At 40.4% G+C, this 17314-nt stretch overlaps 1 protein-coding gene and 1 pseudogene across 1 annotated transcript in view; both read left to right on the top strand.

Annotated features, from left to right (window-relative positions):
• The window catches only part of LOC112304861 (phospholipid-transporting ATPase ABCA3-like), a 298559-nt gene that overhangs the window by 261496 nt on the left and 19749 nt on the right, over window positions 1-17314 (top strand). The window contains exons 26-28 of the mRNA XM_024560544.2: window positions 14616-14803; window positions 15435-15605; window positions 15983-16173. Of these exons, the coding sequence (XP_024416312.2) occupies window positions 14616-14803; window positions 15435-15605; window positions 15983-16173 (550 nt within the window). The remainder of the gene's footprint in view (window positions 1-14615; window positions 14804-15434; window positions 15606-15982; window positions 16174-17314) is intronic.
• Window positions 9778-13617, top strand: LOC112304690 (Fanconi anemia core complex-associated protein 24-like; annotated as a pseudogene).

The raw sequence follows: 17314 nt of genomic DNA on the forward strand, positions 1-17314 counted from the left end.
TCCTGCGTTCAGAGTCCAGGGGCTGAGGGGGGAGGGGCGCCAGCAGCAGTGGCTGCTGTGGAGAGTTCTCTAACCAGCCGCTGAGTGCCTCTATTTTCTCTTTTTCTTTTTTAGAAATTCGTCCTATTCAAGCCCCCCTGGTCCAAACAAGCACCTGGCTCTCACACAGCTCAGCCTGGCTCTCTCCCAAGAATCCTGCAGCAGACCCTGGGCCCCCAGCCAGGGCTTCAGCTGCCCTGGTTTCCGCACAGGTCCCAGGGACCTTATTGTCCTTAAGCACTCTTCTTACCGTCAGGTCTTTTAATGTCCTTTATCTTTGGTCTCCGATCTTCATATATGCTGGAATACCATTGGCTGTTCGCTCTTTTCCTCAGATCAGCTAGGTGTTTCACTGGTGCCGAGGGGAAGTGGACTCCACTCCCACCTATCTCACCGCCTTCTTCGCAGATCCAGTTCGATTTTATACTTTTCATGGCTACATAGTATTCCATTGTGTAAAGGTACCACAGCTTTTTTATCCAGTCATCTACTGATGGTCACTTGGGCTGTTTACAGATCTTAGCTATTGTAAATAATGCTACTGTGAACATAGGGGTTCATGTATGCTTCCTGATTGGTGTTTCAGGATTCTTAGGATATATTCCCAGAAGTGGGATTGCTGGGTCAAAAGATAGTTCCATTTTTATTTTTTTGAGGAAACTTCATACTGTTTTCCATGGTGGCTGCACCATTCTGTGTTCCCTACAACAGTGGTCTAGAGTTTTCTTTTCTTCACAGCTTTGCCAGTACTTTTTTGTTGATCTATTGATGGTTGCCATTCTGGCAGGTGTGAGATTATACCTCATTTTAGTTTCAATTTTCATCTTTCTGATGATTAGTGGCATGGGGAATTTTTTCATATTTTTGCTGGCCATTTGTAGGTCCTCTTGTAGAAGTATCTATTCAGGTCATTTGTTCATTTTGTTAATTGAATTGATTGTGTTCCTGCTATTGAGTTGTACAAGTTTCTGTATGTATTTTGGAACTTAACACCTAAGATGTAATACTGGCAAATATGTTCTCCCATACATTGTGTTCCCTTTTCATTTTGTTGTTAGATTCTTTTGCTATACAGAAGCTTCTTAGTTTGATGTCATCCTATTTGTTTCTTTTTTCATTTGTTTCTTTTGCCCTAGGAGATATATCAGCAAAAATATTGCTATTTCAGATGACTGAGGTTTTCCTGCCTGTGTTTTCTTCTATGATTTTTATGGTTTTGCAACTTACATTTAAGTCTTATCCATTCTGAGTATATGTTTTATATGGTATGAGTTGGTGGCATATTTTCATTTTTGCATGTACCTGTCCAATTTTCCCAACACCATATTTTTTCACATTTTTTTCACATTTTTTTATTGTTCAAGTATAGTTGTCTCTATTACTCCCTGCCACTCCCCCCTACTCCAGCCATCCCCACTTCCCACCCTTGATCCTACCCCTTTGGTTTTTTCCATGTGTCCTTTGTACATGTTCCTGAAAACCCTTCCCCCTTTTCCCCTCATTATCCCCTCCCACCTCCCCTCTGGTTACTGTCAGTTTGTTCTTAATTTCAATGTCTCTGGTTATATTTTGTTTGCTTGTTTCTTTTGTTGATTATGTTCCAATTGTAAGTGAGATCATATGGTATTTGTCCCTCACAGCCTGGCTTATTTCAGGTGGTTGAACAGCTCCATTTTGGTGCTGTTGTCCTATTTATGGGTGGGCTGGACTCTTTGGATGGTTGACTATAAGGTTCAACCCCAACTACATTGTGCACACTGTTGTACAGGTGCTAACAGAACAAAACAAGACAAAACAACAAAACTGAAAACAACTCAAAAAGAAAATAACCAACAACAACAAAAAAAAAATTGAGGAAAGAAAGACAAAAAAATCAGAAAAAGACGAAAGGACAATAAAATAAAGTAGAAAAAAGAAAAAATATGAAAGAAAAGAAATAATAAATAATTATAAAATGAAATATAGAAAAAATAAGAAGAATAAGGGAAAATAGAGTAAGAAAAGGAAATAGAGAAATAAGAGATATAAAAAAAGGAAAATATTTTGAAATAGAAGAGAAAAATGAAGAAAAGATTTTTTAAAAAGTGGGGTTCACCTTAGCAGCTTGTTGTGCTTGCAGTGATCAGCCCTTAAAGATGCTATTTCTGAAGCTTGTTGGATCCTGCTCCAATGTTGTCTTAAGTGGGCCACTTGTGCCAGTCCCAGGCCTGTTTGGAGTTTCTCTGGTGCAAGCAAATTTCAGACACTGTCCCCTACTACCCTCCCCAGTCTTTCCGAAGCTCATCAGTCCTGCCAGTAGGCCCTCTAGAGCACAGAGGTTTGGTCTGCCTCAGGTCTCGCACTTTGAAAGTCCCCACTCTGAGCTGCTGTCCTTTCCCCCACAGAACTTTGCTCAGCAGGGGTATCCAGGACTTGGCAGGACTGATTCACACGGTCTGGGCGGGAGTGCTGGCAACCTGTAGGAGGGTGGTGAGGGCACTTCCCCTCCTTCCTGAGGCTTCGTAGCCTGAACTCACTGGGGAGCTTGCCCCTGCTTCCCCAAAATTCAGCCACAGAGCCCAGCACACACACATCTGACTCCCAGTCTAACAAACCCAGCTCTGCATGGCTCCCTGGAACTCCTGCCCTAACTAACCAAGCAGAAGGGGATAAAATAAAAGAAAGAAAGAAAGAAAAATCAGTCTGGCTTGGGACTCTAATGTCTTCAAGTGGTGCTGGCCAAGCAAGGCAGGGAGAAACTCCCAGCTCTGGCCAGGGTCCAAATGGGCCAAATGTCCCACTCCCCCATGCCATTTAACCAAGCAGGGTGGGACCAAATTTGCAGCCCAGTGCCTACCCCTTTGTCTCCGAAGACAGCCAAGGTGGCAGAACAAGTTCAGCTGCCTGTGCACTCCAGGTGGGTAAGACCAATTCTCTTTATCAAGCCACACAGTCTAGACTCTGATCAACTCTCTACCCAAAGTCCTTCCAGAGAATAGAGGGGCTCTCAAAGTCACTGCTGGGTGTACTGAGCAGACCCCCTCCTTTGAACTGGAACTGTGGCATAGGCCCTTTAGCAGTCACAGACCAGAGCAAACTTCCTAGTCTGGTGGTGTAACCATGGGATCACTCCTTCTCTGGGATGGTGTAGTCTTGGTCTCCCAGCTGGATGAATCTTCACTGATTCCTACTGCCCCCTGCTGTACCAGCTCCCCTTTTCATTTCTGTTGCTCTGGATTGGGAATCCCTGGGTGGGGCTGAGACCCCATACTCCTAGGGTTAGGAAATATTGCTGCTTGCAAAATCCCTCCAGCTTCCCAGCTGTGCACCTTCACAAGAGGGCTCACCCTCTCCTTGTCTCCTCCTGTCTTTATCCATGCTCCTGTTTATTAAATTTCAGGTCAGCCACACTTTAACTGATTTTTCAAGTTAATTGCTCTGCAATTTAGCTGCAAGTCAGGTCTGGGGCTGAGAGCAAGTGGCAGAAGCTTCTAGCTACTCTACAGCCATCTTGGAATCCCTCTGAATTTTATTCTGTTATTCTCAAACTTTTTTTTTTTATTGTTATTCAATTACAGTTGTATGCCTTTTCTCCCCATCCCTCCACCCCACCCCAGCTGAACCCACCTCCCTCCCCCCTCTCCACCCTCCCCTTTGGTTTTGTCCATGTGTCCTTTATAGTAGTTCCTGTAATCCCCTCTACCCACTGTCCCACCCCCACCCCCCACCCCCGCCCTGGCTATTGTTAGATTGATCTTAACTTCAATGACTCTGGTTATATTTTGTTTGCTTTTTCCTTCTATTGCTTATGTTCCAGTTAAAGGTGAGATCATATGGTATTTGTCCCTCACTTCCTGGCTTGTTTCACTTAGCATAATGCTCTCCAGTTTCATCCATGCTGTTGCAAAGGGTATAAGCTCCTTCTTTCTCTCTGCTGCGTAGAATTCCATTGTGTAAATATACCATAGTTTTTGGATCCACTCGTTTGCTGATGGGCACTTAGGTTGCTTCCAGTACTTGGCTATTGTAAATTGTGCTGCTATGAACATTGGGGTGCACAGATTCTTTTGGATTGGTGTTTCAGGGTTCTTAGGGTATAATCCCAGCAGCGGAATTACTGGGTCAAAGGGCAGTTCCATTTTTAGTTTTCTGAGGAAATTCCATACTGTTTTCCACAGTGGCCTCACCAGTCTGCATTCCCACCAACAGTGCACAAGGGTTCCCTTTTCTCCACATCCTCTCCAACATTTGTTTGTGGATTTGTTTATGTTGGCCATTCTGACTGGTGTGAGATGATACCTCATTGTGGTTTTAATTTGCATCTCTCTGATGGCTAGTGATGCTGAGCATCTTTTCATATGTCTCTGGGCCCTCTGTATGTCTTCCTTGGAGAAGTGTCTGTTCAAGTCCTTTGCCCATTTTTTAATTGGGTTGTTTGTCTTCCTGGAGTGGAGTCGTGTGAGCTCTTTATATATTTTTGAGATTAGGCCCTTGTCTGAGGTATCATTGCCAAATATGTTTTCCCATACTGTTGGTTCTCTTTGTAATTTGGTGCTGTTTTCTTTAGCCCTGCAGAAGCTTTTTATTTTGATGAGGTCCCATTTGTTTATTCTTTCCTTTATGTCCCTTGCTTTAGGGGATGTTTCTGTGAGGATGTTGCTGCGTGGAATGTCTGAGATTTTCCTGCCAATGTTTTCCTCTAGGACTTTTATGGTGTTATGACTTCTATTTAAGTCTTTTATCCATCCTCAGTTTATTTTCGTGTATGGTGTAAGTTGGTGATCAAGTTTCATTTTTTTGCACGTAGCTGTCCAGATCTCCCAACACCATCTGTTGAAGAGACTGTTTTTGCTCCATTTTATGCTCCTGCCTCCTTTGTCAAATATTAATTGATCGTACAGACTTGAGTTTATTTCTGGGCTCTCTATTCTGTTCCATTGGTCTATGTGCCTGTTTTTATGCCAGTACCAGGCTGTTTTGATTACAGTGGCCTTGTAATACCTTGATATCAGGTATTGTGATCCCTCCTGCTTTGTTCTTCTTTCTCAAAATTGCTGCTGCTATTCGAGGTCGTTTATGGTTCCATATGAATTTCTGCAATGTTTGTTCTATATCTGTGAAATATGTCATGGGTACTCTAATAGGGATTGCATTGAATCTATAAGTTGCTTTGGGTAGTATGGCCATTTTGATGATGTTAATTCTTCCAATCCATGAACATGGTACATGCTTCCATTTGTTTGTATCTTCCTTAATTTCTTTCTTCAGTGTTGTGTAGTTTTCTGAGTACAGGTCTTTTACCTCCTTGGTTAGGTTTATTCCTAGGTACTTTATTTTTCTTGTTGCTATATCAAATGGGATTTTTTTCCTGATTTCTGTTTCTGCAAATTCGTTGTTGGTGTACAGGAATGCCTTTGATTTCTGGGTATTGACTCTGTATCCAGCTGTTTTGCCAAATTCATTTATTAGGTCGAGTAGTTTTTGAGTGGAGTCTATAGGGTTTTCCATGTACACTATCATGTCGTCTGCAAACAGTGACAGTTTCATTTCCTCCTTTGCAATTTGGATGCCTTTTATTGCTTTTTCTTGTCTGATTGCTGTGGCTAGGACTTCCAATACTATGTTGAATAGGAGTGGTGAGAGAGGGCATCCTTGTCTAGTTCCTGATCTTAGTGGGAAAGCTCTAAGTTTTTGTCCATTGAGTGTGATGTTGGCTGTAGGTCTCTCATATATGGCCTTAATTATGTTGAGGACTGCTCCCTTTATTCCCACTTTGCTGAGTGTTTTTATCAGAAATGGATGCTGTATCTTATCGAACGCTTTTTCCGCATCTATTGATATGATCATGTGATTTTTGTCTTTGCTGTTGTTGATGTGATGTATTATGTTTATTGATTTGCGAATATTGTACCATCGTTGCATCCCTGGGATGAATCCCACTTAGTCATGGTGGATGATCTTTTTAATATATTGCTGGATGCGGTTTGCTAATATTTTGTTGAGAATTTTAGCGTCTATGTTCATCAGCGATATTGGCCTGAAGTTTTCTTTCTTCGTTGTGTCTTTATCTGGTTTTGGGATTAGGATGATGCTGGCTTCATAAAAAGAGTTTGGGAGTCTTCCATCAGTTTGGATTTTTTCGAATAGTCTGTGAAGGATAGGGGTTAGTTCTTCCTTAAATGCTTTGTAGAAATCTCCTGTGAAGCCATCTGGTCCAGGGCTTTTGTGTGATGGGAGTTTCTTGATGACTGCTTCAATTTCCTTTGCTGTTATTGGTCTGTTCAGGTTTTCTGCTTCTTCTTCATTCAGTTTTGGAAGATTATATTTTTCTAGAAATGTGTCCATTTCATCTAGGTTTTCAAATTTCTTAGCATACAGGTCTTCATAGTAATTTCTTACGATCCTTTGTATTTCTGTGGTTTCAGTTGTAATCTCTCCACTTTCATTTCTAATTCTGTTTATTTGGATCCTCTCTCTTTTTTTCTTGATGAGCCTACTTAAAGGCTTGTCCATTTTGTTTATCTTTTCAAAGAAGCAGCTCCTGGATTCATTGATCCTTACAATTGTGCTTTTAGTCTCTATGTCATTTAGTTCTGCTCTGATCTTTGTTATTTCCTTCCTTCTGCTTGCTCTGGGCTGTCTTTGTTGTTGTTCCTCCAGTTCTTGTAGGCATAGGGTTAGGTTGTTTGTTTGAAGTGTTTCGATCTTTTTGAGGTAGGCCTGTATTGCTACGCACTTCCCTCTCAGGACTGCCTTTGCTGTGTCCCATAGGTTTTGGATTGTTGTGAGTTCATTTTCATTTGTTTCCAGGAAGTTTTTGATTTCTTCCCTAATCTCGTTCTTGACCCATTCATTGTTTAATAGCATGCTATTCAGTCTCCATGTTTTTGAGTGTTTTGGGTTTTTACCCTTGGGGTTGGTTTCTAGTTTCATACCCTTGTGGTCAGAGAAGATGCTTGATATGATTTCAATTTTCTTGAATTTGTTGAGGCTTGCTTTGTGTCCTCTCATGTGGTCTATCTTTGAAAAAGTTCCATGAACACTTGAAAAGAATGTGTATTTTGCTTCTTTGGGATGAAAAGCTCTCTATATATCAGTTAAGTCCATTTCCTCTAGGGTATTGTTAAGTGACACAATATCTTTGTTGATCTTTTGTTTGGAAGACCTGTCCATTTTTGATAGTGGGGTGTTAAAATCCCCTACTATAATTGTGTTGCTGTCAATATCTTTCTTGAAGTCCTCCAAGATTTTCTTTATGTATTTGGGTGCTCCTATGTTGGGTGCATATATATTTATAATGTTTATGTCTTCTTGGTGGATTCTTCCTTTGAGTATTATGAAGTGACCTTCTGGATCTCTCTTTATGGCCCTTCTTTGGAAGTCTATTTTGTCTGATATGAGTATTGCTACCCCTGCTTTTTTTTCCTGTCCGTTTGCTTGGAAAATTTGTTTCCAGCCCTTCACTTTCAGTCTGTGTAAGTCTTTTGTCCTGAGATGGGTTTCTTGTAGGCAGCATATGTGTGGGTCATGTTTTCTTATCCATTCAGCTGTTCTATGTCTTTTGATTGGAGCATTTAATCCATTTACGTTTAAGGTTATTATCGATAGGTAGTTATTCATTGCCATTATTTCCTACCTGTGTTCCTCTGTCTTCTCTTTTCCTTCCTTTCCTTAAAGCAGTCCCTTTAGCATCTCTTGCAGAACTTGTTTGGTGGAGCTGTATTCTTTTAGACTTCTTTTGTCTGGGAAACTCTTTATTTGGTCTTCTATCTTAATTGAGAGCCTTGCTGGGTAAAGTAGTCTTGGTTGCAGGCCTTTGGTTCTCATTACTTGGAATATTTTTTGCCATTCTCTTCTGGCTTGGAGCGTTTCCATTGAGAAGTCAGTTGCTAACCTTATTGGGGCTCCCTTCTATGTTACTTCCTTTTTCTCCCTTGCTGCCTTTAAGATCCTCTCTTTGTCTTGGAAATTTGACATTTTAATTATGATGTGTCTTGCAGTGGGTCTCTTTGGGTTCCTTTTGCTTGGGACTCTCTGTGATTCCTGGATTTGGGTGATTTTTTCTCTCCTCAGATTAGGGAAATTTTCCATCATTACTTTTTCAAACAGGTTTTCTATCCCTTGCTCTTCTTCTTCTCCTTCTGGTATTCCTATTATACGGATATTGTTACGTTTCATGTTGTCCTGCATTTCCCTTATTGCCTCTTCATTCTTTCTGAGCCTCTTTTCCTTTTCTTGCTCCTTCTGGGTGTTTTTTTCTACTTTATCCTCCAGCTCGCTGATCCGATCCTCTGCTTCATGAAGTCTGCTTTTCATTCCTTCTACTGTGTTCTTCAATTCAGAAATTGTATTCTTCATTTCCTCTTGGCTCTTGTTGATATTTTCTATTTCCTTTTTCATGTTTATATAGTTTGCAGTGAGTTCATTGTAGTTTCCTTGTAGTTTCTGGTAGTTCTCTTTGAGCTCAGAGAGCTCAGTGAGCTTCCTGATGACCATTGCTTTGAACTCAGTATCTGATAGTTGAGTTGCCTCTTTTTCGGTTAGTATTCTTTCTGAGACTTCCTCCTTTCCTTTCATTTGGGAATTGTTTCTTTGTCTTCCCATTGTTAGTGAGGCTCTTCTTGTTGGCCTCTGCTTCTTAAATTGCTTTTTTCTGACTCCCTGGATTTATGATATGAACTTCTATGGTAGAATGCCAATGGGATTCGGTGGTGCTGTCTCCTTACTCTCCTGTGCTCACTGGTCTTGAGGTGACGTTTATGTGTTTAACACGGTCTAACTCTAGTCTTTTCAGCCCTCCAGGTTTTGTTGTCTCACCTGTGGGAAAAAGAGAAAGGGGGTGAGAAAGGAAAACACACACACACACACACACACACACAAAAAAAACCACACACACAAAAAAAACCACCCCAAAAAAACCAAAACAAAGATGGGAAGGAGGGAAAAAGGAACTAGGAAAGGAGGAAAGGAAGGAAGGAGGGAAGAAGTAATAAAGAAAGATCATAGGCAAGATAAGAAGGAATTTTAACAAAAATTAAAACATAGAAATCGATAAAAGAAGGCAGGAAGAAGACATAAAAATGGTAAAGGATGGGAGGAAGAAGGAATGAAAAAAAAGAAAAAAAGGAGAGAGGAAGAAGGAATTCAGGGGGAAAGGAAAGAAAAGAAAAAAGATAAGAAAAAAAAAAAAAAATCTTCTGTTGGCTTTGAACCGGTCAGGTTATATCTGCTGGTGTCCTGTCTGTGCAATGGGAGGGGGTGGTTGGAAGGATTGGCTTCACTTTTCTCCCTTCCTGGGTCACACTCTTCGCTGTTTTGTAGGTGTGGTCCCTGGCAGTCAATCAGGCCGTTGATCAGCCACTCCAGCAGCTTTGTTCTTGGGACACGCAAGCGGAGGCTGCAGCAGCTTTGGCTTGGTACGCTTGCGCGCACAGCAGGGGAATCCAACCGCTTTGGGTTTGTGATGTATTTTGTGCCCTGAGCGTGCCGCCGGCCGACCAATCGAGCCGCCCGGGCTTGGGCCTCTGGAGTTAGTACACTCACCAGCAGCTTTGTTTTTGGAAAACGCGCACCCAGCCAGCCCTGCGCTTGGTGAGCGCGCAATCCGCCGCGCCTGAAGTTCTATGCTTGGGGGCCGATCCAGCCGCCCAGCCCTGGGCTTGAGTCTCTCGAGCGGGCGGGCCGCCCTGGGACTGAATCACACGGCACTCGGTTCCCAGGTTTTGGGCCTGTGGGTGGAGCAGCTAGCCTCAGCTGCAAATGATCTCGGAGGTTTCAGGTGTGGGCGCCCCTCCCGGGTTTCAGGTATGGGCCCCGTTCGCTAATCTGCGCGCGCGACCGGACCTCGGGTGAGCGCCGTCACTTTTTGTGCTGTTTATCGCCCCCCCACCCCCCCCCACCCCCCCGCTCGCAGTCCAGGGGCGGAGGGGGGAGGGGTGCCAGTGGCCTCGGTTACTACCGAGAGTTCTCTAACTAGCCCCTGAGTGTCTCTATTTTCTTTTTCTTTTTGAGAAATTCCTCCTTTTCAAGCTCCCCTGGTCCAATCAAGCACCTGGCTGCTCACAGCACAGCCTGGCCCTCTCCCAAGACTCCTGCAGCCGCCCCTGTGCCAGGGCTGGCGCTTCTGCCGCCCTTGTACCGCGCGTTCCCGGGTCCCGGGGACCTTATTGTCTTTGAGCACTCTTCTTACCGTCAGATCTTTCAATGTCCTCTATCTTTGGTCTCTAATCTTCGTATATGCTGGAGTACTGTTGGCTGTTCGCTCTGCTCCTCAGATCAGCTAGGTATTTCCCTGGCGCTGAGGGGAAGTGGATTCCGCTCCCACCTATGTTGCCACCATCTTCCAATTCCATTCTCAAACTTTTAAAATTATAGGTAAATTGAGAAATTATCTTATCTTTGCATATAAATGGTGAGATTTTGAGTGGGATCCCAGAAGATTGACATATTTATAGTAAATATATCTTTCCATGTATTTGTTTTTCAGTGTCTTGGAATAATAGTTTAATAGTTGTGCATTATGTTACATTAATGAGAATTCAGCTTATTGTGTATAGTTTATTTTAATATATTTTATGTTTTAATATTCACTTAAATGATTTTATTTTTATTACTTATTGATGGTCTATACAATTTATTTTTTAAATATTGAATGTTTAGAACTGGGATAACAGGGGCCAGGCAGGTGATGAAAATGAGGGACAGGGCTACCAGGACAGGAATTTCCTGGTTCTAAGACTTTGGCAAATAATTCAGTCTTTTTAGACAGCACTGCAGACTGGCTCCTGCCAAGAGCCCCAGCTTCAAGTGGAATGTGGGGGCATGTGCAGGATAGCCTGCTCAAATTCCACCTTGCATTTCCCTCTCTAGATCAAAGCCACCTTGGAAAGGAACCCCAAGGATGGCACAAGCGCTGTGCAGGTGCCTTTTGGGCACATTGTTGCCAATGAGAAATGGCGTGAGTTGCAGCTGGCACAGGGCATGCCAGGTTGGTGGGCTGCCCTCTACATAAATCCTCTCTCCTCACCCCACTTCTACCTATTCCTGCCATTTCATCCAAAGCTCACGAAACTTTTCTTGTCTGCATTTTAAGGGAAAATTAAACTTGTTTTTGAGGATGGCCTGGCACCAGTAGATTTTTATTTGTTTATCAGATCCTGCATTCTTTATATCAAGGATGCCAATTTGGCAGCAGGGAATAGCTACCAAAACAGACTTGTTCACATTAGAAATTCTAGTAATCTTCAAGGACTAGTAGTCGAAAAAAGCACAGATGAGTGAACAGTACTCCCCAGCCATACAGAAGTGAACCTTGGGATGGTGTTGCTTCCAATGGCCAACCAGATGTAAGACTCTTGCCTCATTATCCAGTTAGATCAAGAGCAAACCAAAGAGCCCAGTAAGAATCCTTTTCTCATGAAGAAATAGGCTCTAATCTCTGAGCCATCCCTACTTTGAACTGTGCAACAGATCCCAGGAGTTGGAAAAGTTAAAGCTTCCCTTCTGCTTCAGAAGTTCCCAAGTATCCAGCAACTAAGTAATGCTTCCATCCAAGAACTGGAGCAGGTTATTGAACAAGCAGTAACACAACAAATTCATGAGTTTCTTATTAAGATTTTATTTATTTTTAGACAGAGGGGAAAGGAGGGAGAAAGAGAGCGGAAGAAACATCAATGCATGGTTGCCTCTTATGTGCCCCTCACCAGGGACCTGGCATGCAACCCAGGCATGTGCCCTCACCTGGAATCGAACCAGTGACCCTTTGGTTCACAGGCTGGCACTCAATCCACTGAACCACACCAGCTAGGGCAAATTCATGAGTTTTTCACACAGTCCAGTGACAACTTTTCTCATAGCATGTACTACATTTTCTCCATTAGACCACAAACACAGGATCTTGCTTTTTAAAAAAAAAAAAAAATCAAGAGAAATAATTTCCTGTCACAGCAGCTAGTGAAAGATGAAGTGAGGACTGAGTGTAACCTGCCAGTTGTCCTGCCTTGCTCTCTGGTTACAGGCATTTAAGTTAATGGGCCCAGATGGTACTGCTCTGATCCTGCTACCATGAAGAAGGCCAGTGAGGATCTTTCTAAGAGATTCACTTGAATTAGGGACTCAGATTCAGCAAAAAGCCAGCTTGGGCAGATTTGAATATGTGACCCTGGCTTGCATCTATCATGGAAAGGTCTTACCAAGTTTCAGGTGGTGGATATGGCCTTCTAAAGGAAACAAACCTACAGTGAAGCACTGTGTACCATAGCACCTTGTTCCTGGCAGCAGAGCCACTGTTCTTCAGGTCTGGTCTTAATACACCTGTGCTTTGAGGACTGCCGCCTGTGTAAATAAATGGGTTTCCAGCCTTTGTTCTTCCTCGATCTCTGACTTCCTTCATGGTAGTTGCACAGTTTGTTTATAATCTCTGGGGCCATCTGAACACAGAAAGCCTGGAGTGTAGAGTACCCACTTAAAAATAAAAACCCAATGTGTGCGTGGGTTGGGGGCAGGGTGAAGGATGTGTTTGTGAATGTACAGCCCACCAACAGAAAGGTATATAGGAAAATGGCAGGGGCAGCTGGGTCCAAAAAGAACTGGAGGCTGGAAATCAAAATATACATTTGTCCACTCAAAAAATAAATACAATTAAAGATGCCGTATATTTTCAAAGATACTAAGATAACTGGAAAGTCCTATTTTGTGAAATGTTAGTAATTTTAAAAAATCGAACAATAAAATCATTTGTGCACTAGGGTAGAAACAATTTGAAAGGAAAGTCTTAAAGTGAAAAAGTAAAAAAATATTAAAAATAAATAAATATTGAACTTGTATTCAACAAAATTGCTCAATTCTCTTAATTCCAATATTTATATTTAAATTATGTTAGAATCTTTACTTACACAATCATGACTGGATACAAATAGTAAGAGTTTGTTTTCCTTCCAATCCTATCGGTTTTTTTCTTGCTTATTGAAAGGCTAGAACCTCTACTCAGTATTGAATAGCAATTGCAATTGCAGACATTTTCTCCATCTCAGTCTCAGGGGAAAATCTTTTATTATTCATGTTTTCCTTCCATTCTGTAAATGCCCTTAATTCATCCTGACTGGCAAAATATATTTTCACTATGTATAGAATTTGAGGTTTGCAATTATTTTTAGTCAACAAATTAATGTGTTGTTTCACTATCATGTAGCTTCCATCACTACTTTTGAGAACTCAGCTGTTAGTCTGACATTCTTTACAGATATTTTTTCTCTATGGCTGCTTTCTAAGTATTCTTTTTGTTTACATAAGTTTTAATATGAACTACTTAGACATGGATCTCTATATTTTAATTCTCTTGGGAGTTATTGGCATTCTTGAATTTATCAAATAATATCTTGAATTGGTCCTGGATATTTTCACTACTTAGTTTTTTAGATATTTCTTCTGTTCCCATCTTTCTGTCCAACTGCAGTTCTAATTATCTAGATATTTTATTTCCAGTTTATCATCCTTATCTCCCAATATTGCTTTTATAGTTCCCTTTTTATTTTTATGTTGCATTCTAGGAACTTTCTTATGACCTATATTCAGCAGGTTAATTTCTTCTATTGTGACTAAATTGCTGTCAAATCCTTTCACAGAAATTGTAATATGACTCATTTTTTAGTTTCCAGATGTTTAGATATATGGTTCATTTCTAAAAGGTCTACATGACTTTATACTTTCCTATTTCATTAAGATAGTTTTAGGCTTTTAAAATTTATTTAAATATAATAAGTATGGTCATTTCTATCTGATTTATTAATCTCAATACCTGAAGTTAGTACAAGTGTTTCTGGTACATATTGTTTCTGCTAATGGCATTCATATTATTTTTCCCTTGTTCACTGAGTTATCTATGCATGTAGCTCATTTACTTTCAAAAATTGTATGAGAGAATAATTTCATACCGAGAATAAAGAAAGGGTTTAGTCTATTTCTGCCAAGAATCTAGGGGTATAAATAGTTTAGGATCACTGTAAATTAATTAATAAAATCCCAGAGAAAAGGTATGAATTTCAGTTATTTAAAATAATTTTATTTTAAATTTTTAATTAATTATAATAAACTAATATTCATATCTTTTCTCTGGATATCTAGTCTATGTGCATCTGAAGACAAATCCACAAAAAACTTGGTTAATAGATAAAGCAACATTCATTGAATTCTCCTATTTGTGGGAGTGGGAAAGGCTTTGCCTCTGGTTCAACCTTACTATGAAATAAGATCTACACATGGCTGTGCAACTGCTGCAGACAAAAACATCCATTGTGGCCATACCCCTCATAATTCCTCATTAATGATGGGAGAATCTCATATTCTAATACTCCGCCAAATTCAGTGGACTATGGGATTTTATTGCTAACTTCTTCATCCCCAAGATTATTAAAATTGAATTGGGAAACCCATTAGTTCAATTTATTACAACAGATCCACTGGCTATAATTTTATAGTATTTAGTAAAGAAAATTCTTGGTAGGACTCTTAGAGGCATGATGTGGAGAAATGAAGGTTGTCTTTCTCATTCAAAAATGCTCAGTGGCTCGAGTCCTTATTAAGGCAATTCTTGTAATCAGGTGAAGTCAAGAGTTGGCTATTGTCCTCAAACTGATGCCTTGCTGGAATACATGACTGGTCGGGAAATAATGACCATGTATGCCAGATTATGGGGAATCTCTGAGCCCCAAATTCAGCTGTATGTGAGCAAATGGTTGAATTCACTGCAACTGGAGCCCCATGCTGACAGGATTATCAGAACCTACAGGTGAGTCATTATGCTGATCTTTTTGTTCCTGCTAATGTGATGCTTCCCTATGTTTCTGTTGTTTGAAAAAAATGCCCACAGCACCACTTAATTCCTTCTGCCACACAATCACTTAATTGTGAAACTATGTAATGAATCACTAAGTTAAAATGCAGTAACAAGACAGATCAGTGGGGTTCTATGTCTTTCCCTAGTAAAAATGAAACTCAAAATCTTACTTATGTTTGAACTGTTGCCTCTGAATCTCAAAGGGGAGCATTTTATTTTCCCTGGTGTCCATGTGGTTCTTTTTTTTCCATGAAGAAAGGGATTTATACCCTATAAATTATGGTGGGGTTTATGTACCTGGAAAATCATAACACCCTAAGAACTAGTAAATAAATGTCACTGATAATGCTGCTGAAATCAGTTACATAAAAGTCACTCTTCTATATTTTAAATAAAATAATTGATATATACACCTGTGCTTGAAACTGGTACCTTGTTGAAGTCTCATCTAACCAGCATTGCGGATATCCATGTTAAGTGCTTGCTGAGACTCAGCATTTGAGACATTTGTGCTAACACTATCCTGTAAGTAACTGATTTGTATATCCTCCCCTTTCCCTGCATTCTCTCTCCTTCTATGAAGTGGAGGAAGCAAACGTATGCTCAGTACTGCTATTGCCCTAATGGGAAAACCTGCAGTCATTTTGCTGGATGAGCCATCAACGGGCATGGACCCAATAGCCCGACGCCTACTCTGGGATGCTGTGACACAAGCACGTGAAAGTGGCAAAGCCATTATCATAACCTCCCACAGGTGTGACTCCTTGGGAGGCTTGGAACAGGGTTAGCAAGCATTGTAGTTATTGTTAAGAGAGAACTATGTGGGGCTAGAAATATTGTACAATAAACTTATTTGAGAATGTAACTTCCTCATTAATCATAATCAGTGGAACAGCCAAGAATCCATTAAGTAACTAAAAGTGGGGAGGGGACAAGGAGTTCAAATGTTTTGTGTGAGGGTTTCATATTGTACTTATCATTTGAAAAATTTTCACCCCCCCACCTGAGATTTATGATGGACAAATTCCACCTCCCTTTGAAAATAGAGTCACAAAATCCAGAACTATAGAAGGAGGTCCTCCAACAAAGAACTTTTCAATTTTACATTGTTCTGGTATCATGTTTTGCTAGAATGGAGGAATGCGATGCTTTCTGTACCAGGCTGGCCATCATGGTGAAGGGAAAGTTCGTGTGCCTTGGCAGTCCTCAGCACCTCAAGAACAAGTTTGGCGATATATACGTCCTGGATATTAAGGTCAACACTGACAGACACAAGCATAAATTAGATGATTTTAAAATTTTTATCACAATGACATTCCCAGGTAAATTAGGTTGGGTTAACTTTGTTCAACATGTATTAAATCATATTTGTTGTTCTCACAATGCATATGTTTTATGTTTTTAGTAACTGTTTTCTATGGATTATTAGTATTTATTGAATTCCACACTGAATTCATTTTGGGATCATTGCTTCTATAACCTCTTATGCAGGATTATGCTAAGTTTTGCGCACACTAAAACAAGGCTCACACTAAGCTCCAGTTATCACTTTAACAAGACAGCATTTCAATTCTTTCTGTTTGTGTAAATAATATCTCTAAAGTCATAATTATCATCATAATTCTCAATTGTTTTCATATAATATCCATGCAAAATTTAAAGGCTTTTTTTTTTTTGTCCTACAGCTGATCATGTACCTCTGGTCTTTTGGACTCAGCCAGGACATGGTATTACAATACAAAGAAGAACCACTAAACTTTTCATTTCATACTTCTGTATGCTAAAATCAATAAGCATTTATTTGCCTAAATGGTTCAATACAGAGATGGAAACTCTGTCAGTGATTTTCCCTAAACATAAAGCAGGAGCATAACAAGGCTCTTAATAATTTTGGTTTTTCATCTTAGTTTCTACTTTGCTAGTTTGAGCAAAATATCACACAAGTTCCTATTGTGTGTCAGTCTGAGGAGTTAGAAGTTTATCTCCAGGTGATGAAAAATAGCAGGATCATTTATACAGTAAGAATGGAGTTCAGACTATAGATAAAAAATGGATGGTAGAGCAGATGTATGGAAAAACAATTTCTCACTGATGGTCATAGGTAATTTGATGTAGCTATGACACATGCAATCGATATGTCCATTAAGTTCATTCACTTATGTATTCATTCAGCAATTTTTTAATTAAATACATTGGTCAGAGTTCTATTTCTTGTGCCTCCTAAACTACCACAAAGAGAAGCTGTGAACAGAAAACCTCATTTACTGTGAGCTGTTCTAGCAACTTGCTCTCCCTAAAGGAAGAACACCAAACACTAACCTGAGGCCTATTCTCAACAACGTGAACACAAGAACGTGTTCTTTAAAGAGAAAGTGGGTTAGAGGCACAATTTCACCTCTAAGGTGGTTGGTTGTTGCCAAGTCCTTCCTCACAATATTCTTATATATATAGCTATTCAAATAT

Source organism: Desmodus rotundus, chromosome 1 (assembly GCF_022682495.2).
Source record: "Desmodus rotundus isolate HL8 chromosome 1, HLdesRot8A.1, whole genome shotgun sequence".
In the NCBI taxonomy this organism is placed as follows: domain Eukaryota; kingdom Metazoa; phylum Chordata; class Mammalia; order Chiroptera; family Phyllostomidae; genus Desmodus; species Desmodus rotundus.